The sequence below is a fragment of the Scyliorhinus torazame genome, chromosome 15 (assembly GCF_047496885.1).
Source record: "Scyliorhinus torazame isolate Kashiwa2021f chromosome 15, sScyTor2.1, whole genome shotgun sequence".
Taxonomy (NCBI): Eukaryota; Metazoa; Chordata; class Chondrichthyes; order Carcharhiniformes; family Scyliorhinidae; genus Scyliorhinus; species Scyliorhinus torazame.
In genome coordinates this window covers 52,504,327-52,530,082 of record NC_092721.1, presented here as the reverse complement: position 1 = coordinate 52,530,082, position 25,756 = coordinate 52,504,327, and the positions used below count along the sequence as shown (strand labels likewise).

General features: G+C 46.0%; 1 protein-coding gene across 3 annotated transcripts in view; it reads left to right on the top strand.

Moving 5' to 3' along the window:
- The window catches only part of abcc4 (ATP binding cassette subfamily C member 4 (PEL blood group)), a 742,685-nt gene that overhangs the window by 42,994 nt on the left and 673,935 nt on the right, over positions 1-25,756 (top strand). For 2 of the 3 annotated variants that reach the window (XM_072476237.1, XM_072476236.1), the window contains exons 2-4: positions 3,459-3,569; positions 19,702-19,822; positions 25,293-25,517. In XM_072476237.1, the coding sequence (XP_072332338.1) occupies positions 3,459-3,569; positions 19,702-19,822; positions 25,293-25,517 (457 nt within the window). The remainder of the gene's footprint in view (positions 1-3,458; positions 3,570-19,701; positions 19,823-25,292; positions 25,518-25,756) is intronic. The other variant, XM_072476238.1, reaches the window with a different exon arrangement.

The window sequence follows — 25,756 nt, the reverse complement described above, 5'->3', positions numbered from 1 at the left end:
CACCCATGTGGCTGGTTTCACTGCAGAACTCAGGGACAAGGTGGTTGGTCAGTGGATGCGCAGCAAAATGGCCCCGGTAATGGCGGTCCATGCTTGGACACTGCCCCAGTCTCGTGTGGTGTCCCCCCGGCATCTCGGTCTGTTCCTCCTCTCTCTCTTCCTCACCCCCAACCCACACCCCAGCCAGCATGGCCAGTGTTTGACTCGGCAACCCACAATCACTCCTCTCTGTGTTCCACCTCCTCTCTCTCTCCTTCAACAGCCACTGCCACTTTAATGATTTTTGAAAGCACGAGTGAACCGCGCCGTCAGAAAATTGACCCATCAGAGGAGAAGAATCGTGGAAGTCTTGGAGAATACCTGTCGGGCCCACTAATGATATGCAAACAGTGTTTACTGTATGTGCATTCTGGTATGCATTGACACTGCTGTCGAGGTGGTGGAGAATCCCGATTTGGCATCAAATCGGCGCCCACCACGATTTTGACGTTGGAACCTATTCTCCGCCCGATCGCGTTTCGCGATTTTGGTGTCAGCAAACTGAGAATCGTGCCTGTTAATTTTCTCACTGAGAGACTTGAATTATCACAGGTGAGGCTTCCGCCCTGCTTCAGGAGGGAGTCCCACCTCTTGGAGCTGCTGACCAATCAGAGGCTGACAGCTCTACAATATCAGCAGAGATGCTCTCCAACTTATACACAAGTCCAGGATTTTGCAATGGCCAGTATGGCAGGCCTTGGCGAGGGGGGTCCGGGAGCATGATGGACAAGGGAACCGGGAGGGTGTGGGTGAGGAGAGGAATGGGGAAGTATGGAATGAAAACTGTGACCTGTAGGTCTGGCTATCAATTGGCATTGGGGAGTGGAAAAGAAGCACTTTGTCTTTCACTGGGCAGAGGCGTGCTGGCTCAAACCTTCTGGGCTGCACAATGGGTGCTGACCTATCCTGCACCATGTAACATCTGAGCAACAGTGGGATGAGGTGCTTGTTCACTTAAGATCCTCAGTTGGGCCATGGGCAGAGAGCCTACCTGATGCCTTCCCTGCTGCTTGCTATTTATGGTGGGAACAGGTAGTCTAGTGGCTGTCAGGCTGGCAGTGGGTATGCCACTGATTGTAAAATGCTCTACTTTATGCATCCTACTTTCCTGCCTGTGGGTGGCCCAGAAAGTCCAGCCCATGGACCTATTGCCCTTATTCAGCATTGATGTACAGGAGAACCTACTGAGATCTATATGCTTGCTTGGCTTGGCCCCTTGTTTTCCCTGACTTAATACAAATCCTGATAGCCAAAATGCAGTGGATGCTAGACAGAGACAAAGCATAAAATGCTGAAACACTGAGCTAACCTTTTAAACATTCATTGAAAAATAGAATACTGCAGATGCTGGAAATCTGAAAAAAACACAGAAAATGCTGGAAGGAGAACTCAGCAGGTTAGGCATTTGTGTGGAGATAGTTAATGTTTCCGGTCTCTGATCTTTCAGCAGACCATTAACTCTGTTTCTCTCCTCTCTGATGTTGCCTGACTATTGAGTGTTGTCAACATGTTTTGCTTTTTTACTGCAGATGGTGTTCATGCAGACATGGTGTGCGCCCTTTTAATCACTTTAAATATTTAAATAAATGTTCCTTTGCCTTTCCAGTGTAAAAAGACCTTGCTCTCAGTCCTATCATGATAACAAAGGGCTTTTAAACTAGTGCTAATTGGGTGAACCTTTTTTAGAGCTTATAATTATGTAGCTTGCGGACCAAAACTGGAATGTATTCCAGGTGAGGCCTAACCATGATCTGGTACAAAGACTCTGGGATTCTGTTTATTTTGTATTGGATATGTCTCAACTGACTGACTGGTCGCAGTCCTCCTATCAGACATTCATAAGTCCATACTTCACTCCAAATACTTGGGCCTAAAATATAGGTTGACACTCCAGTTCAGTACTGATTTGTGACCAGCCTTGACGCAGGTGTTGAATTCCATTGAGATTTCAAACCATCTGCCCGTTCAAAAGATGAAATTGAAAAATTCATGGCACGATTCAAAGAAACGATGGGAGGATTTCCCAGCCTTCTAGTTAACATTTATTCCCCAGCCTTCTAGTTAACATTTATTCCCAGCCCCAGTCACCAAAAGAGATCGATCACTCACTAGTACTTTTTGATGTGTAGATGCCAGCGTTGGACTGGGGTGAGCACAGTAAGAAGTCTTATAACACCAGGTTAAAGTCCAACAGGTTTGTTTCAAATCACTAGCTTTCGGAGCACTGCTCCTTCCTCCTACCCATTCACCTGAGGAAGGAGCAGTGCTCCGAAAGCTAGTACTTTTTGGGCATCATGTTGTGCAAAGTTTCTTCATAGCGTCTGCTTATATAACTGCAGTGATTACACTTCAGTAGTCATTCATGGGCTATGAGGAGCTTCGGATGTTGTGGCAATGTAATGGAATGATAAATAAGTATTTGTGTTGTTGCATTGTTCACTTCTGTAGTGTTACGAGAGGATGGTGTTAGGAACTTGGGTCCAGAAATGGGATCGAAGAGGCAGTAAGCAATTTAGGGGTTAACAGGTAAAAACTGCTAGCACGGAGTCAGAGGGGTGCACCCACTCCTGGCCAGAGTTACATTGTTTCATTCAGACTTAAACTTGTTAGTGGGAATACACAGGATGCACCTGTTCAGCCAGAGTGATCCACTTGAGATCCATTGTCCTTCACTCTTGTTTGACCATCCATTAGTTCATTACAGAGTCTGATGACTTCTTTTGTCTGTAAGTGGGAGATTAGTTGCGGATCATAGCATGGCTTTGTTCTTTTGTATAAAAAGTAGTGCAAAATCAGACAGCCAAGGTAATGATAATGGGTTCAAATCTGACACCCCAGGAGAGAACCTTTGTTTGACGGACTGGGCAGAACTCACAGAGAGAAAGAATCCTGTTTCAACAGATAGAGGAGAAGGATTTGAAAAGCCACAGAGAAAGGTCGTGGAAAGCTGTTCCAGAGACGGGTTTCGAATAGGGTTCTGAAGGAACTTCACTAAGAGAAGATAAATTGTTTTCTAAATGCAAGAATCACCTTTGCCTGCCTGAAGTGGAATGGGAGCTGCATGTTCCTTTGAAGTGCTGTTTAATGGGAGCTTGTTTGTTATGGTTAAAAAATTACATTCATCTGTTATTGTCAGGGCTGAAGTTTTAAAGTTTAAATATTGTTTTTCTTTTGTTTTGATGAAGTATGTTTATAAAATAATCAAGTCCTATTTCTTATGTTATCACTCCTGGAACAAATCGATCTTTTAGTGCTGCATTAAAACTAGCTCTGGTCCAGTAGCTTAGCCACTGCTGAGAGCTGACCAGGCGTCCATATCAGAACAATAACTCAACAATATGAAAAGAGCAAGTATGTGATTAAGACAGACATAATTCAATTATATTGCAAGTTGAATCATTTTATTTTTGACTTTGCAGTTGGTTAAATCCACTGTTTCGAATTGGATATAAAAGGAGACTAGAGGAAAATGATTTGTACAAAGTGCTTCCAGAAGATGGATCAGCGAAATTAGGAGAAGAACTCCAGAGGTATTTCTATTTTGTGCTCTACTCCCTTGAATTGCACACATGCACATTCAGCGTCAATATGACCAACACATTTATTAGACTAGGGGTTTGTCATTGTACACAATAACAGATGTGTATTTGTAAGTTTGGATAATAAAATGTGTTCACTTTGGTGGCCATAATGTCTGAGTTCCAGGGCAGTGTAAGAGGGGGGGGACACACCAAAGATGCGATGAGGAACCCTGATCCTTCACTCCTAAATCGTTGGCTTTGAAAGCAGACCAAGGCAGGCCAGCAGCACGGTTCAATTCCCGTACCAGCCTCCCTGAACAGGCGCCGGAATGTGGCGACTAGGGGCTTTTCACAGTAACTTCATTTGAAGCCTACTTGTGAAAATAAGCGATTTTCATTTCATTTCATTTCACCCATGGAAGTTCCCAGGTAAGTTTTGCACAGCCTGGGAACTTCCCCAGGGCAATTGCCTTTCACTGGGAACTATCTGAAAATGTGATTTTTAATCACAATTTGTGGTATGTCAATAGATACCCGGAAAATGTTAGGACTAAAGCCAGGGAACAGACCTACACTGGCCCTCATGGGACTCCACACACACCTCCTGACCACTCCCCTCAAGTCTAACCCATTCACCTTCTCCCTGACCTGTCACCGATCGTTAAACTTAACTTACCTGTTTTACGGCATCTAATGTCAGAAAAAAATGGGGCATGGCCTCCTTGCGTGGAACTGAGCTGCCCTCGACCTTTCACCCGGGGGGGGGGGGGGGGGGGCTGCTGCAGTGCCCAGCTCTTGCCTGGCCTGAGTCAGAATGTTGGGGCGAGATAGGATTGAAAACATTTCAGGTCTTAGTATTGAGTATTAATCATGTCAGACAGTGTTAGTGAAGAGCTTTGTTCAACTATGTTGTGAAGTTGGAGCAGGACTTGACTGTGTGATAGCAGTAGATTTTCCACATGAATTCACGCTGTTAACATACATTTGAAATTTTGGACATATTGCCCTCAAATTTCCATGTGCTGGAGATGTTGGATGGTGATTTCACACATGTATAGTTTTACAACATTACAAAAGTAGTAGTAGCAGCATTTCAGATGGCATGACAATTTCCTGCATTCCAGTCATAACTTAAAATTATTTGTGGTAAGTAATATAAATAAATAACAATTTTTAGCCATTCTGAGTGATATAGGCTGTGTCCATTGTGATTACAACTTTAAAAAAAATCTTTCTTTTGGCATTTCTCATATTTATAAACAGTTGTACATATGCATTACATTGTTCTTGCCCACGCTAATTTACTTTATTGTACAGAGAGGTTCAACTGACCCTATGTACATTTTGTTGCCCTCTGGATTCCACCCCCCTTCCCCATTGTCCCTTTGACTTCAGCTGTGTTTTTCTTTTATTTTCCAGGAAAAGGGGGGAGGTAGCTCCCTGCCCCCCTCCCTCCTCTTCTCTTGAGTTTTACCCACCTTCCTTCCTGCCGTCTCTCTCTATCTCTCTCTCTCTTCCCCCCCCCCCCTCCCGGTTGCACAGTCCTTTGGTTCCTCATCTATCTTGGTTTTTTTATTCTTAGCTTGCTCCTCGTTGCTGGCCTCGAACAGGTTTTGGAACAGGTGGACAAACTGCCCCCAAGTATCCAGGAAGCCTTCCTGTGACCCTCGGATGGCATACTTAATCTTCTCCAGGTGGAAAAATTCGGAAAGGTCAGCGAGCCAGTCTGCAGCCGTGGGTGGTGCTGCTGATCGCCAGCCGAGCAGGATTCTCCGGCGTGCGATAAGGGAAGGGAAAGCAAGGGCGTTAGCCCCATTCCCTCGGTGTAGCTCTGGCTGCTCCAAAACCCCGAAGATTGCCAATAGTGGGCATGGCTTCATCCTCATCCCCACAACCTTGGACATTGCCTCGGACAAGGCTGTCCAGAATCCAGCAAGATTGGGATATGTCCAAAACATGGTGTGGTTGGCCGGGCCCCTCTGCCACCATTCACATTTGTCCTCCACCTCTGGGAAGAACATGCTGCTCATTTGGGTTCTGGTCAGGTGCGCTCTGTGCACCACTTTGAGCTGCATTAGGCTTAGCCTTGCGCAGGAGGAGGTGGAGTTAGCCCTGCTCAGTGCTTCGCTCCAGAGTCCCCATCCTACCTCTGTCCCCAGTTCGTTCTCACATTTTTATCTAGTCTCGTCCAGTGGTGTTCGAGTTCAGTACAGTAGTTGTCTGTATATTTTGCCACATAGCCCCACTTCTCGTTGCTTGTGCCTATCAGGTCCTCTAGTAGTGTGGTTTCTGGGGCGCCGGGGTACCTTACTGTCTCTTTGCGGAGGAAGTGTTTTATTTGGAGGTGTCTCATTTCCTGCCCTTTTGCTAGTTTCCACTTCCTCGTCAGTTCATCCAGTGTCACCAGTCTGCACCCCACGTAGAAGTCCCCGACCGTCAGCGTTCCCCCGCCCCGCCTCCATCTTTTGAAGGTGGTATCTAGCATAGCTGTTGGGAATCTGTTATTGCCACAGATGGGGGCCATGGGGAACATTTTAGTTATCCCAAAGTGTTGTCTCAGCTGGGTCCACGTTCTCAGCGTGGCCGCTACCACTGGGCTCATTGTGTTGAGGATGGGACTGCTGCTGTAGCCAGGGCCTGGAGGGTCGTTCCTTTACAGGATGCCTCCTCCATCTGTACCCAATCTGTGCCGGGTTCTTGTATACATCCCCTCACTCTTTCTGTCGTTGCTGCCCAGTGGTAGTATTGTAGATTTGGTAAAGCCAAGCCCCCTTTGATTTTCCTTCTTTGTAGTGTCGGTTTGGGAATTCTCAGGTTCTTACTCCCCCCACACAAACACCATGATTAGACTGTCTACATTTTGGAAAAAGGCCTTGGGGCTGAAGATCGGTATGGATCTAAACAGGAAGAGGAACCTTGGCAGTATGTTCATCTTGATCATCTGCACTCTCCCCGCCGTGATTACAAATTTTACGCTGACTTTGACTAAGTCGTCACTGTTACAGAACAGTGACAAACTGATCTTGCTAGAGTATTTTCCTGTTTGCACTGGCATATTGTCAATAGAGGTGTCAGTGCGAGATCCATGTGCCGGCAGAGTAGAACATTAATTAGTTAATCCCCTGTATTGAGCCCAACTCCCCTCCACAGAGCAAAGATATTAGGGGGAAATTTTGTCCCTACAATTGGCAGAAGGGGCAGCAGTTAACAGTTAAAAACTAACAAATTCCCCACCCATTTCTAAATAAACTATTTGCATAATGTGTCCGTGCCCTACGCACAAGGGCACCAGACACTACCCACCTTTTAAACATATTCAAATCGGGTCCCATGGTTGGGAAGCTGATTTAAATTAAGCGTTGGTTAACGTTTGATTCCCTAGCATTTTTGGGGAGTTATTTCTGCTTTCTCCTGTGAAGACTGAACTAAACTATTTGTTTAATTACTCCACCATTTCCTTGTTCTTCATCATCAATTCTTCCGTTTCAGACTTTATATGCCTCCTCTTTGGATCTAATACTAGCCCAATTTATTTTGTTAGCCCTGGTGGAGCACTTTACCTGTTGTTATTTTGCACCAGAAAGACATTTATAACTGTTGAAATGCAGTACTGCTGTTCTCTCTGCCATTAAAAGACTATCTCTTGATCATTTGGTGAATTCAGAATTATAAATGTTCTCAGTAGTGAATGTAAAACTAATGTGCTTCTGTTAAAAGATGTTTCTTTTGTCTTGATGTTGTTTGGGAAGTTAATAAGCATTACTTAGTGTTGTATTCTTTGGGGGTTGTATTTGAATTAATGGTTTTTGCAACCATTAATGATGTTCACTATGTTTTAAAAAAGTTAACTTGAGTTCATAGGATAAACATTGTTTTACTTTAAAAATACTTTTCCATTTCTGCTCTACCACACCTGTTGAGTGGGCCATGTGCTCCCCATACCACAATCTATTAAAAGTTGTGAGTCAGGTGAACTCCATGATACACTTTGGGGTTCTCTAAAGCCTGGCCCATAACAAATTGGGGGCTCGTCTGGGATAAAAGTCTATCTATTGGATTGGCTTTGTGAACTTAAAGATGGTGAGGGGTGAGCATATTGTGGGCGCTTTTCAAGTGTGGTATTATAGTTTAAGTAGGGAGTGTGTTGTGGATAATGGCTCTTTCAGAGGCTCTGAAGTTTTTGGGGGTGGAGACAGTCACACGCAGTACCCTACAGACAGAGACAAAAAGCAGACTGTTAGATTTGGCAAAAACATTGCAGTTAACATTATCTGACAAAATGCGAAAAGATGAGGTAATTATGGCAGTGACTAAGCATTTAAAGTTGCCTGAGATACAGTTTGACTCATTGGAAATGGCAAAAATTCAGTTACAAATTAAACAAATGGAACATGAGAAAGAATTAAAGCAGCTAGAATACGAAAGAGATAGAGAGGAAAAAGAAAGAGAGAGAATGGAAAACGAAAAGGAGAGAAAAAGGAGGTTTTAATGATTCTAACTCACAGTGACGAACCAAGTCCAGATGACTGTGAATTTGACATACCTCAAATTAAATTGGAAAATGAGGATGTTCTTAAAAATTGGGATAAATTGTTCAATTGCCTTCCAGAGGAAAAACGGACTGACCTGAAAGAGTTATTGATATCACATAGGCATATTTGTGGAGATAAATTGGGAAATACTAAAATGGCTATCCATGATGTAGATGTGGAAATGCTGTTCCAATCAAACAACATCCATATAGATTTAACTCTTTAAAATTGGCACAGGTTAACAAAGAGATTGAGAGTATGCTTAAAAATGGCATAATTGAAGTGGGTTGCAGCCAATGGAGCTCACCCATAGTGATGGTGCCTAAACCAGACGGTACCCAATGGTTGTGTGTGGATTATAGAAAGGTTAATGCAGTTACAAGAACAGACTCTTATCCTATCCCACGTTTGGAGGACTGCATTGAGATAGTGGGACAATCAGCTTTTATTTCCAAACTGGATTTACTTAAGGTTACTGGCAGGTACCTTTATCCAAAAGGATGAAGGAGATTTCAGCTTTTGTGACTCCAGATGGTTGATACCAATTCAAAGTTATGCCATTTGGCATGAAAAACGCCCCAGCCACATTTCAACGGTTAACTAACAAAATAGTTTCAGGATTACCCAAATGTGCGGTATACATCGACGACCTGGTAAATTTCAGCCAGACTTGGAAAGAACATTTAAAACATCTGATGGAGTTATTCGATCGACTTCAGGAGGCGGGTTTGGTGATAAACCTAGCCAAAAGTGAATTTGGAAAAGCCCAAGTCACTTTCCTTGAGGAGTTTCTGATAACCTCGAGAATAATGGAAATAATGCTATTTCTTGGCATGAGTGGGTTTGATCGAACATTGGTGAAAAATGTTTGTAGCGTGGTTGCTCCACTGATGGACTTGCTGAAGAAACGTCGAAAATTTCAGTGGACAGCGGACTTTCAACAGGCAATTGACTGCCTGAAAGCTGTGATAATCAATGCTCATGTGTTGGAGAATTGCAAGAGACTCTGTGATCAGATTGAACTAAAGTATCTGACTTTAAAGAGAAATGCTGAGGAATCGAGAAATGGAGGAATCGTGCAGAGACCTTTTTGTTCAAAGAGACTGTCAATCGAGAAGGATTCCAGTTGGAGGAAAAACAAAAAATATATTGTTGCACCTGTTTGTGTGTGGTTTTTTTTTAAACAAAAAAGTATATTTACTGTGTGCATTTCTTAAAGGATAGTGAAAACGTGAAAAATGAAACCATCTTGAAGTTGATGGTTTATTTTTTTTCTTGGGGGGAGGTGTCATGTGAGAGTACCTTTAAGAAATGGGTGTGTATATAAATATCTGTAGTGAGAGTACCTTTAAAAATTGGGTGTTTATTACTGCACTGATGTCAGAGAGTGGGTGGAGCTGGCCTGCCTGTCATCTTTTTACTTTACTTTTAGGCTGTTTGCTGCAGGGTGTGTTTTAGTTTCGTTTTCAGAGCTGGATATCTGAAGTCACAGCCAGAAGGGGTATTAATCTCTCTGTAATCTAAAAAACTGTAAATCGATCCTTTGGTGATTTAAAACTAATAACTGCTCTCAGTAGTGACTTTAACCTGATGTGCTTCTGTTAAAGGTTTTGTTTTTAAGTCTTATGGATGTTAAAAGGAAAGCTTAAAGGATTACTTAGTGTTGTATTCTTTGAGGGTTGTATTTGAATTAGTGATTGCTAAGATGTTCACTATGTTTTAAAAAGGTTAACTTGAATTCATAGATTGAACATTGTTTTGCTTTAAAAAATACTTTTTCCATTTCTACTGCACCACACCTGTAGAGTGGGCCGTGTGCTCCCCATACCACAATCTATTAAATGTTGTGGGTCAGGTGAACTCCATGATACACTTTGGGGTTATCTAAACCATGGCCCATAACACCCACCCAGGTACTGGAAACTACTCTATCCTGTATACGCCATGGCGGCAACAGCGGAAAGGCCGGCATCTGTTTTCTCAGGAAGTCTCGCACCTGCAAATACCTAAAACCATTCCCTGCTGGCAATTTAAATTTATCCTCCAAAGCTTTCAAGCTGGGAAAGCTCCCGTCTTTAAATAGATCCCCCATCCTTCTAGTTCCTGCCCTCTGCCAACTCCGGAACCCACCATCTTGCCTACCTGGTACAAACCTGTGGTTATTATAAATCGGGGTCCAAATCAATGCTCCCTCCACTCTTTTATATTTCCTCCATTGCCCCCAGATCCTCAGAGCTGCCACTACCACCAGACTTGTGGAATATCGGACCGGCGAGAACAGCAGAGATGCCGTTACCAGGGACCCCAAACTTGTGTCTTTTCTTGATGCCACCTCCATCCGCTCCCATGCCGAACCCCCCCCCCCCTCCCCACGCCACTATCCAATCCCTAATCATGGCTATATTAGCCGCCCAGTAGTAGTTGCAGAAGTTTGGCAGCGCCAACCCACCCTCCCCCCTACTGCGCTCTAGCAACACTTTCTTCACTCGCGGAGTTTTACTTGCATACACAAAGCCTAAAATAATCTTATTCACCCACTTGAAAAAGGCCTTAGGATTGAAGATAGGGAGGCACTGAAAAACAAACTGAAATCTGGGGAGGACCGTCATTTTCACGGTCTGTACCCTCCCCGCCAGTGATAGCGGGAGCATATCCCATCTCTTAAAGTCCCCTTCCATTTGTTCTACCAACCGGGATAGGTTTAACTTGTGCAGTACCTTCCATTCTTGGGCCACCTGGATTCCCAGATATCGAAAGCTCTTCCCTACCAATCTAAGCGGCAGCTCTCCCAGTCTCCTCTCCTGTCCTCTTGCCTTGATGGCAGACATCTTGCGAATGTCTTGCGAATTAACCCATGGTCAATTTATACCCCAATTTATACCTCAGCCGGTTTGTTCACTACTGGTGCCTGATAGAGCGTTCGCTACTGGTGCCTGATAGAGCAATCGCACCCAGTCACTAAAGCCCTCACCAAACCCAAACCTTCCCAGCGCCTCCCTCAGGCAATTCCACTCCTCCCGATGAAAAGCCTTCTCCGCATCCATCGCTACCACCACCACCGCCTCCTCTCCTTCTGAGGGCATCATAATAACATTGAGAAGCCTTCGAATATTGGCCTTGAGTTGCTTGCCCTGAACAAATCCCGTCTGGTCTTCCCCTATCACCCCCGGGACACAGTACTCTAACCATGTGGCCAGTATCTTAGCCAGCAGTTTGGCATCCACATTCAGTAGAGAAATCGGCCTGTATGACCCGCATTGCTCCGAATCCTTCTCCCGTTTCACGATCGATGACATTGAGGCCTGCGACATTGTTGGGGGGAGGACTCCCTTCTCTCTTGCTTCATTAAATGTCCTCACCAGCAGTGGGCTCAATATCTCTGAAAACTTCTTATAGAATTCCACCGGGTAGCCGTCAGGCCCCAGGACCTTGCCCGACTGCATGCCCTCCAGCCCCTTGATTATTTCCTCAATCTCAATTGGGACTCCGCCCTTCCACCGGGTCCTCCTCCACCCTCGGGAACCACAACTGATCCAAAAACTGCCTCAATCCCTCCACCCCAGCCGGGGGTTCCGTCTCATATAATTTACTGTAAAAGTCCAAAAACACCTCATTCACCCCCACTGTGTCCAGGACAGTATTACCATCTCTATTCGTTACCTATCTCCCTAGCCGACTCTCTTTTCCTGAGCTGGTGCGCCAACATTCTGCATGCCTTTTCCGTGTAGTCATAGATCGCCCCCCCTTGCCTTCCTCAACTGTTCCACTGCTTTCCCTGTGGTCAACAGCCCAAACTCGGCGGAGTAACCTCCGCCGCTCCCTCAGTAGCCCCGCGTCCGGGGCCTCTGAGTATCTCCTGTCCACCTGGAGTATCTCCTCCACTACCCTATCCCTCTCCGCCTGTTCCACCTTTTCTTTGTGGGCCCGTATCAAGATTAATTTCACTCTGACTACTGCCTTCAAGGCTTCCCAAACCGTCGCTGGAGAGACCTCCCCCATATCATTTGTTTCCAAGTAGTTCTGGATGGACTTGTTAACCTGCCCACAAATCGCTTCGTCCGCTTGCAACCCCACATCCAGTCTTCATAGTGGGCGTTGCCCTCTCTCCACACTAACCCGTAGATTCACCCATGTGGGGCATGATCCGACACTGCGATTGCCGAGTGCTCAGTATCCACCAACTTCGGTATTAGCGCCCTGATCAGGACAAAAAAGTCGATGCGAGAGTATACCTTGTAGACATGTGAGAAAAAGGAAAACTCCTTCGTCCTCGGCCGTGCAAACCTCCATGGGCCTACTCCCCCCATCTGTTCCATAAAACCCTTCAATTCCTTTGCTGCAGCCGGCCTCATCCCTGTCCTGGATTTTGACTGGTCCAATTCCAGATCAATGACTTAATTGAAGTCCCCTCCCATAATCAGGTTATGTGACTCTAAGTCTGGGATCTTACATAACACCCGCCTCATAAATTCCACATCGTCCCAATTCGGAGCAGATATGTTCACAAGTACCACTCGCACCCCTTCCAACTTCCCACTCACCATTATGTACCTACCCCCCCTTGTCTGACACGATTCTCCCTGCCTCGAATGCCACTCGGTTGCTGATCAAGATCGCTACCCCCCCTAGTCTTTGAGTCCAGTCCTGAGGGGAACACTTGGCTCACCCACCCCTTCCTCAATCTCGTCTGGTCTGTAACCTTTAGGTGTGTCTCTTGTAGCATTGCCACGACTGCCATGAGCCCCCTCAAATGCGCGAACACGCGAGCCCTCTTGACTGGCCCATTCAGTCCTCTAACATTCCATGTGATCAGCTGGACATGGGGCTTTCAACCCCCCCCCCCCCCCCCCCCCCGCCCCCTCCCGTGCCGACTAGCCATCATCCTTTTTAGGCTAGCCTCGAGCTCGCGGCCTCCGCTTCCTCGAGTCCCCATTCGGGCAGCCGCCGTTTCCGACCTCTCATTTGTCCCCTAGTAACAGTTCCTCCCTGTCAGCAAAGCAGCAACACCACCAGAAACCCAATCCGTCAAGTCAAGCTCCAGCTTAACACCTGCTCACTGCGCCTCCGAGAGTCAGCTGACCCATGCTGACCTGATGGCGCCCGTCCCTGGCACCAAGCAGTCTGTCTCCCTATTGTTCTCTCCCCTCTCCCCCCACATGAATAAACATTTTAAAAGCATCGCATTTCCCAGTAAACAAACATCAGAAAAAAGTGAACATAGAACATAGAAAATACAGCACAGAACAGGCCCTTCGGCCCACGATGTTGTGCCGAACCTTTGTCCTAGATTAATCATAGATTATCATTGAATTTACAGTGCAGAAGGAGGCCATTCGGCCCTTTGAGTCTGCACCGGCTCTTGGAAAGAGCATCCTACCCAAACTCAACACCTCCACCCAACACCAAGGGCAATTTTGGACACTAAGGGCAATTTATCATGGCCAATCCACCTAACCTGCACATCTTTGGACTGTGGGAGGAAACCGGAGCACCCGGAGGAAACCCACGCACACACGGAGAGGATGTGCAGACTCCGCACAGACAGTGACCCAAGCCGGAATCGAACTTGGGACCCTGGAGCTGTGAAGCAATTGTGCTATCCACAATGCTACCGTGCTGCCCTTAAGAATAAAAAAATCTACACTCTATCATTTTACCGTAATCCATGTACCTATCCAATAGATGCTTGAAGGTCCCTAATGTTTCCGACTCAACTACTTCCACAGGCAGTGCATCCCATGCCTCCACTACTCTCTGGGTAAAGAACCTACCTCTGATATCCCTCCTATATCTTCCACCTTTCACCTTAAATTTATGTCCCCTTGTAATGGTTTGTTCCACCCGGGGAAAAAGTCTCTGACTGTCTACTCTATCTATTCCCCTGATCATCTTATAAACCTCTATCAAGTCGCCCCTCATCCTTCTCCGTTCTAATGAGAAAAGGCCTAGCACCCTCAACCTTTCCTCGTAAGACCTACTCTCCATACCAGGCAACATCCTGGTAAATCTTCTTTGCACCTTTTCCAAAGCTTCCACATCCTTCCTAAAATGAGGCGACCAGAACTGTACACAGTACTCCAAATGTGGCCTTACCAAAGTTTTGTACAGCTGCATCATCACTTCACGGCTCTTAAATTCAATCCCTCTGTTAATGAACGTGAGCACACCATAGGCCTTCGTCACAGCTCTATCCACTTGAGTGGCAACTTTCAAAGATGTATGAACATAGACCCCAAGATCTCTCTGCTCCTCCACATTGCCAAGAACTCTACCGTTAACCCTGTATTCCGCATTCATATTTGTCCTTCCAAAATGGACAACCTCACACTTTTCAGGGTTAAACTCCATCTGCCACTTCTCAGCCCAGCTCTGCATCCTATCTATGTCTCTTTGCAGCCGACAACAGCCCTCCTTACTATCCACAACTCCACCAATCTTCGTATCGTCTGCAAATTTGCTGACCCACCCTTCAACTCCCTCATCCAAGTCATTAATGAAAATCACAAACAGCAGAGGACCCAGAACTGATCCCTGCGGTACGCCACTGGTAACTGGGATCCAGGCTGAATATTTGCCATCCAACACCACTCTCTGACTTCTATCGGTTAGCCAGTTCGTTATCCAACTGGCCAAATTTCCCACTATCCCATGCCTCCTTACTTTCTGCAGAAGTCTACCATGGGGAACCTTATCAAATGCCTTACTAAAACCCATGTACACTACATCCACTGCTTTACCTTCATCCACATGCTTGATCACCTCCTCAAAGAATTCAATAAGACTTGTAAGGCAAGACCTACCCCTCACAAATCCGTGCTGACTATCCCTAATCAAGCAGTGTCTTACCAGATGCTCAGTCTGAAGAAACAGTCACTTTAGAAAAATAGTCACCCGAAAAGCAGAACCAAATTAAAAGCCCATCCCCCACTCTAACCAGCTCCCTGCAAGACAAAGCAACCTTTAACCATCCACACAGCGCATTATTTCACATAGCACTACTTAAATTTATACAACCCAGCACAACAAATTGCCGCCATAGTATTTCTTTAATAACGGTCCATACTTCGTCTGGCGTTTCAAAGTAGAAGTCCCATTCCTCATGTGTGACCCACAGACGTGCTGGGTACAGCATCCCAAACTTCACCCCCTTAAAGAGGGTTGTTTTTGCCCGATTGAACCCAGCTCGCCTCTTGGCCAAATCCGCTCCCAGGTCCTGATAGATGCACAACTCCCAGTTCTCCCACTTGCTGCTCCGTTCTTTCTTGGTCCACCGCAAAACGTGTTCCTTGTCCATGAAACAGTGAAAACGTACCACCATCGCCCTCGGCGGCTCATTCGCCCGGGGCTACCTTGCGAGGGCTCTGTGCACCCTGTCCAATTCCAGCGTCCGAGGGAACGCCCCAGCCCCCATCAACTTCGCCAACATGTCCGTCACATAAGCCCGCGCATCCGATCCCTCACTGCCTTCAGGGAGGCCAACAATTCTGAGATTCTGCCTCCTGGACCTATTCTCCAGGTCCTCCAGCTTCTCCTGCATTCTTTTCTGACGATCGTTCATCATCCCCACCTTGTTTTCCAACACGGTTATGTGCTTCTCGTGCTCGGACAACTTTTGTTCGACCTCCTGGATCGCTCTCCCGTGAGTTTCCTGATTCTGAACCACTTGATCAATTGAAGCCTTAATCGGGTCCATTGTGTCCTTCTTCAGCTTGGCGAAGCAATTCTCGAAAAACTTCACCAGCTGCTCCGTCGACCACTGTGCGTCTCCCCATGGCCCTGCTGGCCCGCCATGCTGTCCCGTGTTACCAGCTCTACTTGCGTCTCCCTTATAGGACTTTATCGTCTCACACGGCCATTTCTGGTCCAATTCTCCATACACCGGAGGAGGATTTCTCCTTATTGTCTCACTCTTCACCGATTTATCCCATAACATCCGGAAAAAAACGGGGGAATTATATCCAAAAGACCTTTACAGGCGGGAGCTATCAAATGTCCGACCTACTCCTCCATGGACGCCACCGGTAGTCTTGGCAGTCGTTTTTTAACACCATGTTGGCGATCTTAAGTATTGAGCTGAAGCCCTGTCCTTTAGTGGCTATTTTTGGAGCTTCGGATGTGGCTGAGTTGCCGAAGGGTGCGGGGCCGGATGTCCTTGCCTTCGTCTTGTTGGTGGTGCGGGGACACATCCTGCTGGGTTGGAAGCTAGCCGTGTGCTTCGACATGGTTAGGGGATTTGATGGAATATTTGCACCTCAAAGGTCAAATACACCATGAGGGGGAGTACTGAAAGGTTCTACTGGCGCTGGCAGCGATCTATATTGTGTTTCAGAGTGTTGGTCACTTAGTTGTTAAGGGGGTAGGAGGAAGAAGGAGGGCGTAAAAAAGCCAGGGGAGAGGTGAATGCACGGGGTGGGGGGGGGGGGGGGGGGGGTGGGCTGGTGATGAACGGTCATTTTTTTTGGTTTCTAGTTCAGGGTTGTTGTTTGCATTTTTTGTAATTTTGTATAAAATGTAAAAACTTTAATAAAACATTTTCAAGTAAAACTGTTGAGATTCTTATTTACATCTACTTGAATATGCATAGCAGACATTTACGATTAAGGGTTCACATTTGCAATTCTCCAGTCCTCTGGTATCACCCCGTGTCTAAAAGTGGAAGATTATCCCAGATAAATCAGGAATATAAAGCTCGTCTCAGCAATGGTGACCGTGACACTATCATCGATTGTCATGAAAACCCATTTGGTTCACTAATGTTCTTCAGGGTAGGAAATCTATCATCCTTATCCAGTCTAGCCTACATATGTCTCTAGTTCCATGGTTAGCTCTTGACTGCCTTCTGAAATAGTCTAGCAAGCCACTCAATTCCAGGCCAAGTAGGGATGGGTCGCAGATGTTGCCAGGGACACCCACATCCCATGAAATAATAAAAAAAGTGCTTCAGTTCACAAACTGATTCTGAAATATGAACATTGATTGAAGGCATCAGAAAAATCTCTTTTTCAGTTGTGCTGTTAAGCAGACTTGATGGGCCGAATGGCCTAATTCTGCTCCTATATCTTATGAACTTATAAAGCTGTCTTTGTGCATTTTCTGGGGAATTATTTTGCAACCCACCTTTCTATCATGACCATGGAGATAGAAACATAGAAAATAGGAAGAGGCGGAGTAGGCAGCACGGTAGCACAAGTGGATAGCACTGTGGCTTCACAATGGCAGGGTCCCAGGTTCGATTCCCCATTGGGTCACTGTCTGTGTGGAGTCTGCACGTTCTCCCCGTGTCTGCGTGGGTTTCCTCTGGATGCTCCGGTTTCCTCCCACAGTCCAAAGACGTGCAGGTTAGGTGGATTGGCCATGATAAATTGCCCTTCGTGACCAAAAATGTTAGGAGGGGTTATTGGGTTACCGGGGATAGGGTGGAGGTGAGGGCTTAAGTCGGTTGGTGCAGACTCGATGGGCCGAATGGCCTCCTGCACTGTATGTTCTATGTACTATGCATTATGAGGCCATTCGGCCCTTCGAATCTGTTCCACCATTCATTATGATCATGGCTGTACGTCGAACTCCGTAGCTTAATCCTGCCTTCCCCCCCCAATTGTTGGAATTTCCATATGAGAGGCTGCAGAACACTTTGGATAGTGGAAGGGTGGTGGGGTGGGAGGGAATACTTGGGTCCATTGGGTTTCAGGAACTCTAACGTAGCAATATCTAGATTAATCTGTGTGTCACAAGCTAGTGAGTATATCAGTGGTAGGATAAGTCATGGCTGGAGAAATGGTCCAGGAAGGAGGACTTCAAGTTTCCTGCGGTGGAAACTGAGTCATTAAATGTTTTCAAGAAGGAGATGGATAGATACATTTCGAATTGAAAAAAAAATCAGGTTAAGGGAGTGGGCAACAGGTGGGAAGGTGGATTTGAAGCCAGGAAGAGATCAGGCATGGTCTAATTGAATGGCGGAGCAGCTCAAAGGGCTGAATTGTCTACTTTTGCTCCTAATTCCTATGTACCTATGATCAGAAGGGAAGGGACATTTCAAGTGGACAACTTGCACCTGTCTGCAGTGCTGACTCCAATGCCCCCACAGAACAATTTCTATTGTTGTGGGGGAGGGTTTAAACTGACTTGGTATAGGGACTGCATTAGTATGAAGCATAGAAGAGAAACAAGTTAAACAGAAGACTGGGAGGGACGAACGGCATGAAAGTAAATGAGAATTCAGAAATATGAAGGATCAACTGAGGAAAGGTGCAAGGTCCTCTTAAAGTGAAATAAAAAAAGAAAATTCTAACAAAACTCGGCAGGTCTGGCAGCATCTCTTGAGAGAGAAACTGTGGGGATAGAAAACAGCGTTTCAAGTCTGTATGACTCTTCAGAGATAAAGAGAGGAGAAATGTGATAGATTTTATACTGTTAAGAGAGAGGGGGAGCAAAGTAGATCAGGGATATGTGGGAGCTCAGGAAAAAAATGATAAACCTCCCATGGGCACAAGATAAAGGGATTGTTAATGGTAGTGTTAATGACTAAAGAAGGTACAGAGAGTGGTACAAAGGTAAGATAGCAGAATGTGTTAATCGCAAAACAAAGGTCAGTGCTTTGTAAAAGTAAAACTTAAGAATAAGTAATAGATGGCACGAGTGGGTGGGTCATGCTTGCTGACTAAGTGAAGATGTTCTGCAAAGTGGTCACCCAGTCTGTGTTTAGTCACAGAATCACAGAATAATACAGTGCAGAAGAGGCCCTTCAGCCCATTGAGTCTGCACAGATGCATGAAAGACATCCGACCTGCATCTGACCTGCCTACCTAATCCCATTTGCCAGCACTTGCCCCGTAGCCTTGAATGTTTATGATGGGCCAAGTGCTCATCCAGGTACTTCTTAAGGGATGTGAGACAACCCACCTCTACCGCTCTCACAGGCAGTGCATTCCAGACCGGCACCACCTCTGAGTAAAAAAAGTTTTCCCTCAAATCCCCCCTAAACCTTCTGCCCCTTACCTTTGAACTTGTGTCCCCTGACCCTTCAACTAAAGGGAACAGCTGCTCCCTATGCACCCTGTCCATGCCCCTCATAATCCTGCACACCTCGATTAGTTCCAATATACCAGAAATCTAAAAGCCTCCCTCCTGTATCTTTGTTCCAGCCAAACATTCATCTGCTCTATCCTCCTATTTCTATACTCACTAGTGTGTGACACTGAGCAATCTGGAGACTCCACAATGTAGAGGGGACCGCATTGGGGACAGTGAATACAGCACGCCAAATTGAAAAAGGTGCATGTGGAACTCTGCTTCACCTGAAAGGAGTGTTTGGAGCTTTGAATGTTGATGAGGAGGTAAAGGGGCAGGTGTTCCACTTTCTGCAATTGCATGGAACGGGGATGAAGAGTTGGGGTGATGGAGGAGTGGACCAGGGTGTCCCAGAGGGAACGGTCAAATTTTCACATCTGAGTCCCATGGAGTTTGATGTTACTGGAGACCTTCAACAAATTGTGACAGCAGTTTATATTTTGATTTATTTTCATGCCATAAAATTAAATTTGACATAAAATGTCGAAATGATTTGAGAACTGCAGGTATTATTACTTTTTCTCTCTTTTTTGTTTGTCCAGACATTGGGACAAAGAAGTCCAGAAGGCGAAAAACCAAGCTCGAATCCCCCATCTTACAAAGGCCATTTTAAAATGTTTCTGGAAACCGTATATTATTTTGGGGGCATTCACATTTTTAGAGGTAATTATAAGTCTTTTTGTTGAATAATGTATTTATTTGTTCAGGAGTTACTATGTTGTTCTCCTGGCCTGGTTGGAAAATTAGGTGTCCTGATTTTTAAGGTCAACAGCTTCAAATTATGAGTGCCCCAAAACAGACGTGCTGACTTCTCTGTTTGGTTCAGAAAATTTTGCTATTGTATAACCTTTTATCCATGCTTCTTTAGTTGCTGTTACTGTGTTACAATTTACCAAGTTGCCCCAATGTAATGCTTTCAATAATAGCATTTGGTGAAGAAGCAACGTGATTATTACCAAAAATCTGTGTCTCTTCCAATTTCTTTTCTTGCTTTCAATTTCCCTGCAAAATTACTCTGCTTTTTTCTGCGCTGTACATTCTATTTGACACAACCACACTATCATCGAATCATAGAATTTACAGTGCAGAAGGAGGCCATTCAACCCATCGAGTCTGCACCGACCCTTGGAAAGAGCACCCCACTTAAGCTCACACCTCCACCCCATCGGCGGAACCCAGTAACCCCACCCAACATTTTGGACACGAAGGGGCAATTTAGCATGGCCAATGCACTAAGCCTGCACATCTTTGGACTGTGGGAGGAAACCAGAGCACCCGGAGGAAACCCACGCAGACACGGGGAGAAAGTGCAAACTCCACACAGTCACCTGAGGCCGGAATTGAACCTGGGACCCTGGAGCTGTGAGGCAGCAGTACTAACCACTGTGCCACCGTGCCAAAAACCATGTTAATGCTAATTTCCAAGCAAGCATAATTATCTAAATTATCATCTTTATTTTAGCTCTTATTTTGTTTCACGTTATTTTATAGCATTTTACCCATTTCTGATTTTTTTAAATTTTGAAATAATGAGGAAGGGCATATGGGGCAGGACACCATTGCTAATAAGGGTGACAGAGATGACCGGGTGAATTGGGAAGTAAAAGCTGGATAGAGGCAAGCGATAGGTGGAGAGATTGACAAAGATGTCGTGGACAAAAAGACAAAACAAATGTAAATGGTGGTGAGTATGGCTGAGAAGGATGCTGATAGTGGCATATTAGAAGGTCAGAATGTGTTAATGACAGAACAGAGGCAAATGGTATGTTGGGGGACAACCTGGAATAGGGAACAGATGGTCCTCGAGAGTTGGTTTGGGTGGGAGAAGGGTAGACAATGGTAAGGGAAAAATAAATCGATGAAGGAAATGATAGAGATAAAAATGGGGTGAGGGTGGAAGAGAAAGTTCACAGTGTAACGTTGTTGAACTCAATGTTAATTCCAAAGGCTGTAACTTTCCTAATGGGGAGTTGAGGTGCTTTTCCTCCAGTTTGCACTGGGCTTCACTGGCCATTGCAGCACGTCATGGACAGTCATGTGGACATGAGAGCAAGATGGTGTGTTGAAAAGGCAAGCAACAGGAAGGTCTAGGTTCTGCTTGTGGGTGGACCAAAGGTGTTCTGCGAAGTAGTCACTTAGTCTGTGTTTAGTCTCTTCAATGTAGAGTAGACCACATTAGGAGCTATTGGGAGCAATAGACCAGATTGAAGGAGGTGTATGTGAAGCATTGCCTCACCTGAAAAGAGTGCTGAGGCCCTTGAATGATGAGCAGCAAGGAGATAAAGGGGCAGGTGCAGTGGGAAGATGTTGAGGTGTTGGGGGTGATGGAGGAGTGGACCAGAGTATCCCGAGGGAACGGTCCCTGCGATATGCTGACGGGGAGTTAGGGGACGATGTGTTTGGTGGTGGCATAATGCTGGAGTTGGTGGAACTGGCAGCAGAGGATGATCCTTTGAATGTGTTCCAAATCTCAACCTATTTTCAGGTTGTCTAGAACTTTTTGAAAAGTTATCCAGACTCGAAGCATCACTCTGTTCTCTCCACAGATGCTGTTAGACCTGCTGAGATTGTCCAGTATTTTATTTTGAAAATATTTTAATTGTAATTTATACCAAAAATTCACAACACTATGCAATAATGACACTCAAATCAAAAATTGCAAGCAACAAGAGTAGCATGAATCCCAATGCAGGAATATAACCTCGAATAACAACAATCAACCCCCCCACTAACAGGGACCAGCTCTTTAAGTGCAAAATAACAGCCGCCATCTACGATTGAACCCCTCGATCGGCCCCCTCACTGAAAACCTAACCTTCTTGAGGTACAGAAATTCCAATAAATCACCCAGCCATGCTGCGGCACTGGGTGACGTCACCTGCCTCCGGCTCAACAAGATCCGTCGTTGGGCTAACGCATCGCCCTCACCCCCCGCCCTCAACTCCGGCTGGTTCAACACCCCAAATAAAGCAACTAATCCACATGGTTTTAAGTCAACCTTCAGGATTGCCGATATGGTGCTGAAACAAAACCCCCAAAAACCCACCAGCTTGGGACAGGACCAGAACATGTGCGTGTGGTGAGCAAGCCCCTCTGAGCACCACTCACTTTTATCCTTGACCCCCTCAAAAAATTGACTCATCCTGGCCCTGCTGAGGTGCACCCTAAACACCACCTTGAGTTGTATTGAATTCAGTGTGGCACTGGATGATGTAGCATTCACCCTATGGGTAATCTCGCTCCATACTTCCTCTTCCAGAATAGGTCCCAGCTCCTCCTCCCACCTGACCGTCACTTCTTCCTGCTCTTCGCCCAAAATTCACCCATATATCCTGGAAGTGCAGCCCTCCTCCGACGCCGCACACAAGCGTATCCTGTCCCACAGGATAGACGGTGGCGCCACCAGGAATGTCAAATACCCGCCAGACAAAATGCTGCACCTGAAAATACCTGATCATATTTGATGCCCCCAAACCCTGCTTTCTCCTTCAACTTATACAAACTCGAGAACCGCCTCTCCTGTAACAGGTCTTTCACCCTCACCAGCCCTTTGCCTCCCCATCCCTCGAAGTTGCATCCAATTTCGCCAGCTCAAACAAATGGTTCCTATAGATAGGGGGCGGGATTCTTCCATTCAACAGCAGAGTGTCAATACCGTTGGAAACGGCATCAAGTTTCATGACAGCGTGAACGTGCCACTGGGAGTACCGATTCTGGCCCCTACAGGGGGCCAGCACGGCGCTGGAGCGGTTCACACCGCTCCAGCCTCCCATCCCGGTGCGAACTGTGCAACGCGCCAACCCGCGCATGTGCAGTGGCACCGGCGTCAACGAGGACATGCGCAGTGGTTCACGCCACTCCAGCCTCCCATTCCGGCGCGAACTGTGCGCCGCGGGATCCGTGCATGCGCAGTGGCACCAGCATCAACGAAGACATGCGCAGTGGCGCCGGCGCCAACCTGAGCAGGTGCGGTGGCCTCCCTCAATGCGCCGGCCCCGACGCAACATGGCGCGGGAGTTCAGGGGCCGGTGCATAAGAAAATAGGCCTGGGGAGCGAGAGGACGACCTGCCGATCGGTGGGCCCCGATCGCAGGCCAGGCCCCATCGGAGGCCCCCCCCCACCACCAGGCCCCTCTCTGAACCTAGGAGAGTTCCTGCCGGCTACGACCAGGTGAGGATGGCGCTGGTGGGACTCCGCATTTTTTGAGCAGTCGCTCGGCCCATCCAGGCCGGAGAATCGGCGGCCCGGCCACGTAGAGCGGCCCGCGGAGAATCGCTTGCCAGCGTCGGGACTGGGAGAATCCGGCCTGGCCGCGGGGCTGGGAGAATCCCACTTTGGCACCGCCCTCAGCTTAATGTTGGTGGAATTGCCGCTATATCTATACCGTAAAAACTACCACCGAATTCACAAGAGTATTTCGCTGGAGTATGTGGCAGAGACGCTGTCCAGCGCTTCCACACCTGTCCCTGCTTCTTTTACTTTAAACCCTCCCCAACCGCTCTAACAAATGATCCCCTAAGGACATCAGTCCTGGTCCTGCACTGGTTGTACTGGTCCCACCTCCCCCAGAACTGGTCCCAATGTCCCAGGGATCTGAAACGTTCCCCCTCACACCATCTCTTCAGCTATGTATTCATCGGATATATCCTGCTATTTCTGCTCTGACCAGCATGTGGCACTGGTAGTAATCCTGAAATCGCTACCTTCGAGGTCCTACTTTTCAACTTGCTCCCTAACATCCTATATTCTGCTTTTAGGATCTCATTCTTTTTTTTTTGCCTATGTTGTTTGTACCAATGTGTACCACGACCACTGGCTGTTCCCCCTTCCCCCTCTAGGCGTAACGAGGACCAGGAAAGAGGGACCAGGGACTCTAGGGTAATTGATAAAATTTGATTTTAAGTGACTTCCACTTCCTGGAGTCTTGTTTGCGGCCACAGAAATGCCTTTCTCCTTATGCAATTGAATCCCCTATAAAAGTTGTATTCCCACACTTCTTACTCCTCCCCTATGCAGCAGAGCCAACTGTGGTGCAACAAATTTGGCCGCTTCTGCTTTCCCCTGATAGGCCATTCCGCCCAACAGTATTGAAAGTGATATATCTGTTTTTCAGTGGAATGAGCACAGGAGATTCGTGCACTGCCTGCCTAGTCCTCTTGCTCTGCCTGGTGGTCACCAATTCTTTCCTGCCAGTGGAGTCTTAGCTTGTGGTGTGGCCACATCTCTATATTTGATATCTATGATGCTCTCCGCCTTGCGGATTCTCCACAGTGTCCCCAGTCGCCACTCCAGCTCTAAACCCTAGCCTTTCCAGGAGCTGCACTTGAGACACTTCTTGCTCACATGCTGGCCTGAAATGTTCCTAGCCTCCCACATAGAACAGGAGGAACACATCACAGCTTTGAGCAGTCCTGCCATGACTTACCGCTCTAAATAAAACCTTTTGGAAGTCACTTAAAATCAAACGATATCAATTACCCTAGGGTCCTTCTACCCTGGTCCTCGTTACTACAGATTGTAGACCTTACAGACTGTAGACCACAAAACATAGACTTTACAAATTATAAGTGATAAAAGTCGTAAATACTTACCTGACCGTACTTGCCCAATCAGCTCCTTCCACAAGCCCTTTGTCACTTTTGAATCCTGATATCACTTTCGGAGTTTCAAACTCCAATCTAGCACTCTGCTCCCAGTCTCGCTTTTGCTTGTGCTCTTTTATCCTCCCGGCTTTACTTTCCTCCTCTCTGCTTTGCTCTCCATTTGGAAGAGGTTGGTAATGAAAGAAAATTTATTCGATAGAGAAAAATGAATCTCTATAGTTCTCCTACGTTTTCTTCCAGATACAAGCTGATGGGGATTGAGGAAATGCAAGAAAAATGTTTTGAACATGTTCTCTGAAATTTACAATTCGTGGATTTGACATTACAAATTAAATGTTCATTATCTAACAACACAAACCAATGTCTGTGACAGTATTTGTATATTCAGAAGTAATTCTATTCGGTTTTGCCTTGAGATTTACAAAGAAACTTGAATCTTTGTCATAACTGTATTGGTCGCTTTTTGATTATTTTCCAAAATTTGAGAGTTCATCAAATTGTACTGTTAATTTGATCTTTTCTTTTTTAGGAAATAATAAGAATTGCTCAACCTATTATGTTAGGAAAAATTATTAATTACTTTGAAAACTACAATCCAGAAGATACAGAAGCTTACAAAGTTGCCTTTGGCTATGCTGCTGGTATAACACTTTGCACATTATTTTTGGCAATTCTACATCATCTGTATTTCTTTCATGTACAAAGGACTGGAATGAAACTAAGAGTAGCAATGTGTCATATGATTTACAGAAAGGTAAGTTCATTGCTTTTAATAATTGACGCTCTTTCTGGAGGTGTAAAGCTTGGAAATGTTGAATGTTAGTTCGGCCACACTTGGAATATAGTGTTCCATTCTGGTCGCCACACTAGCAGAATGATGTGGAGGCTTTGGAGAGAGTACCGAAGAGGTTTATCAGGATGTTTCTTGGTATGGAGGGGCATTAGCTATGAGGAGAGATTGGATAAACTGGGCTTGTTCTCACTGGAACGACG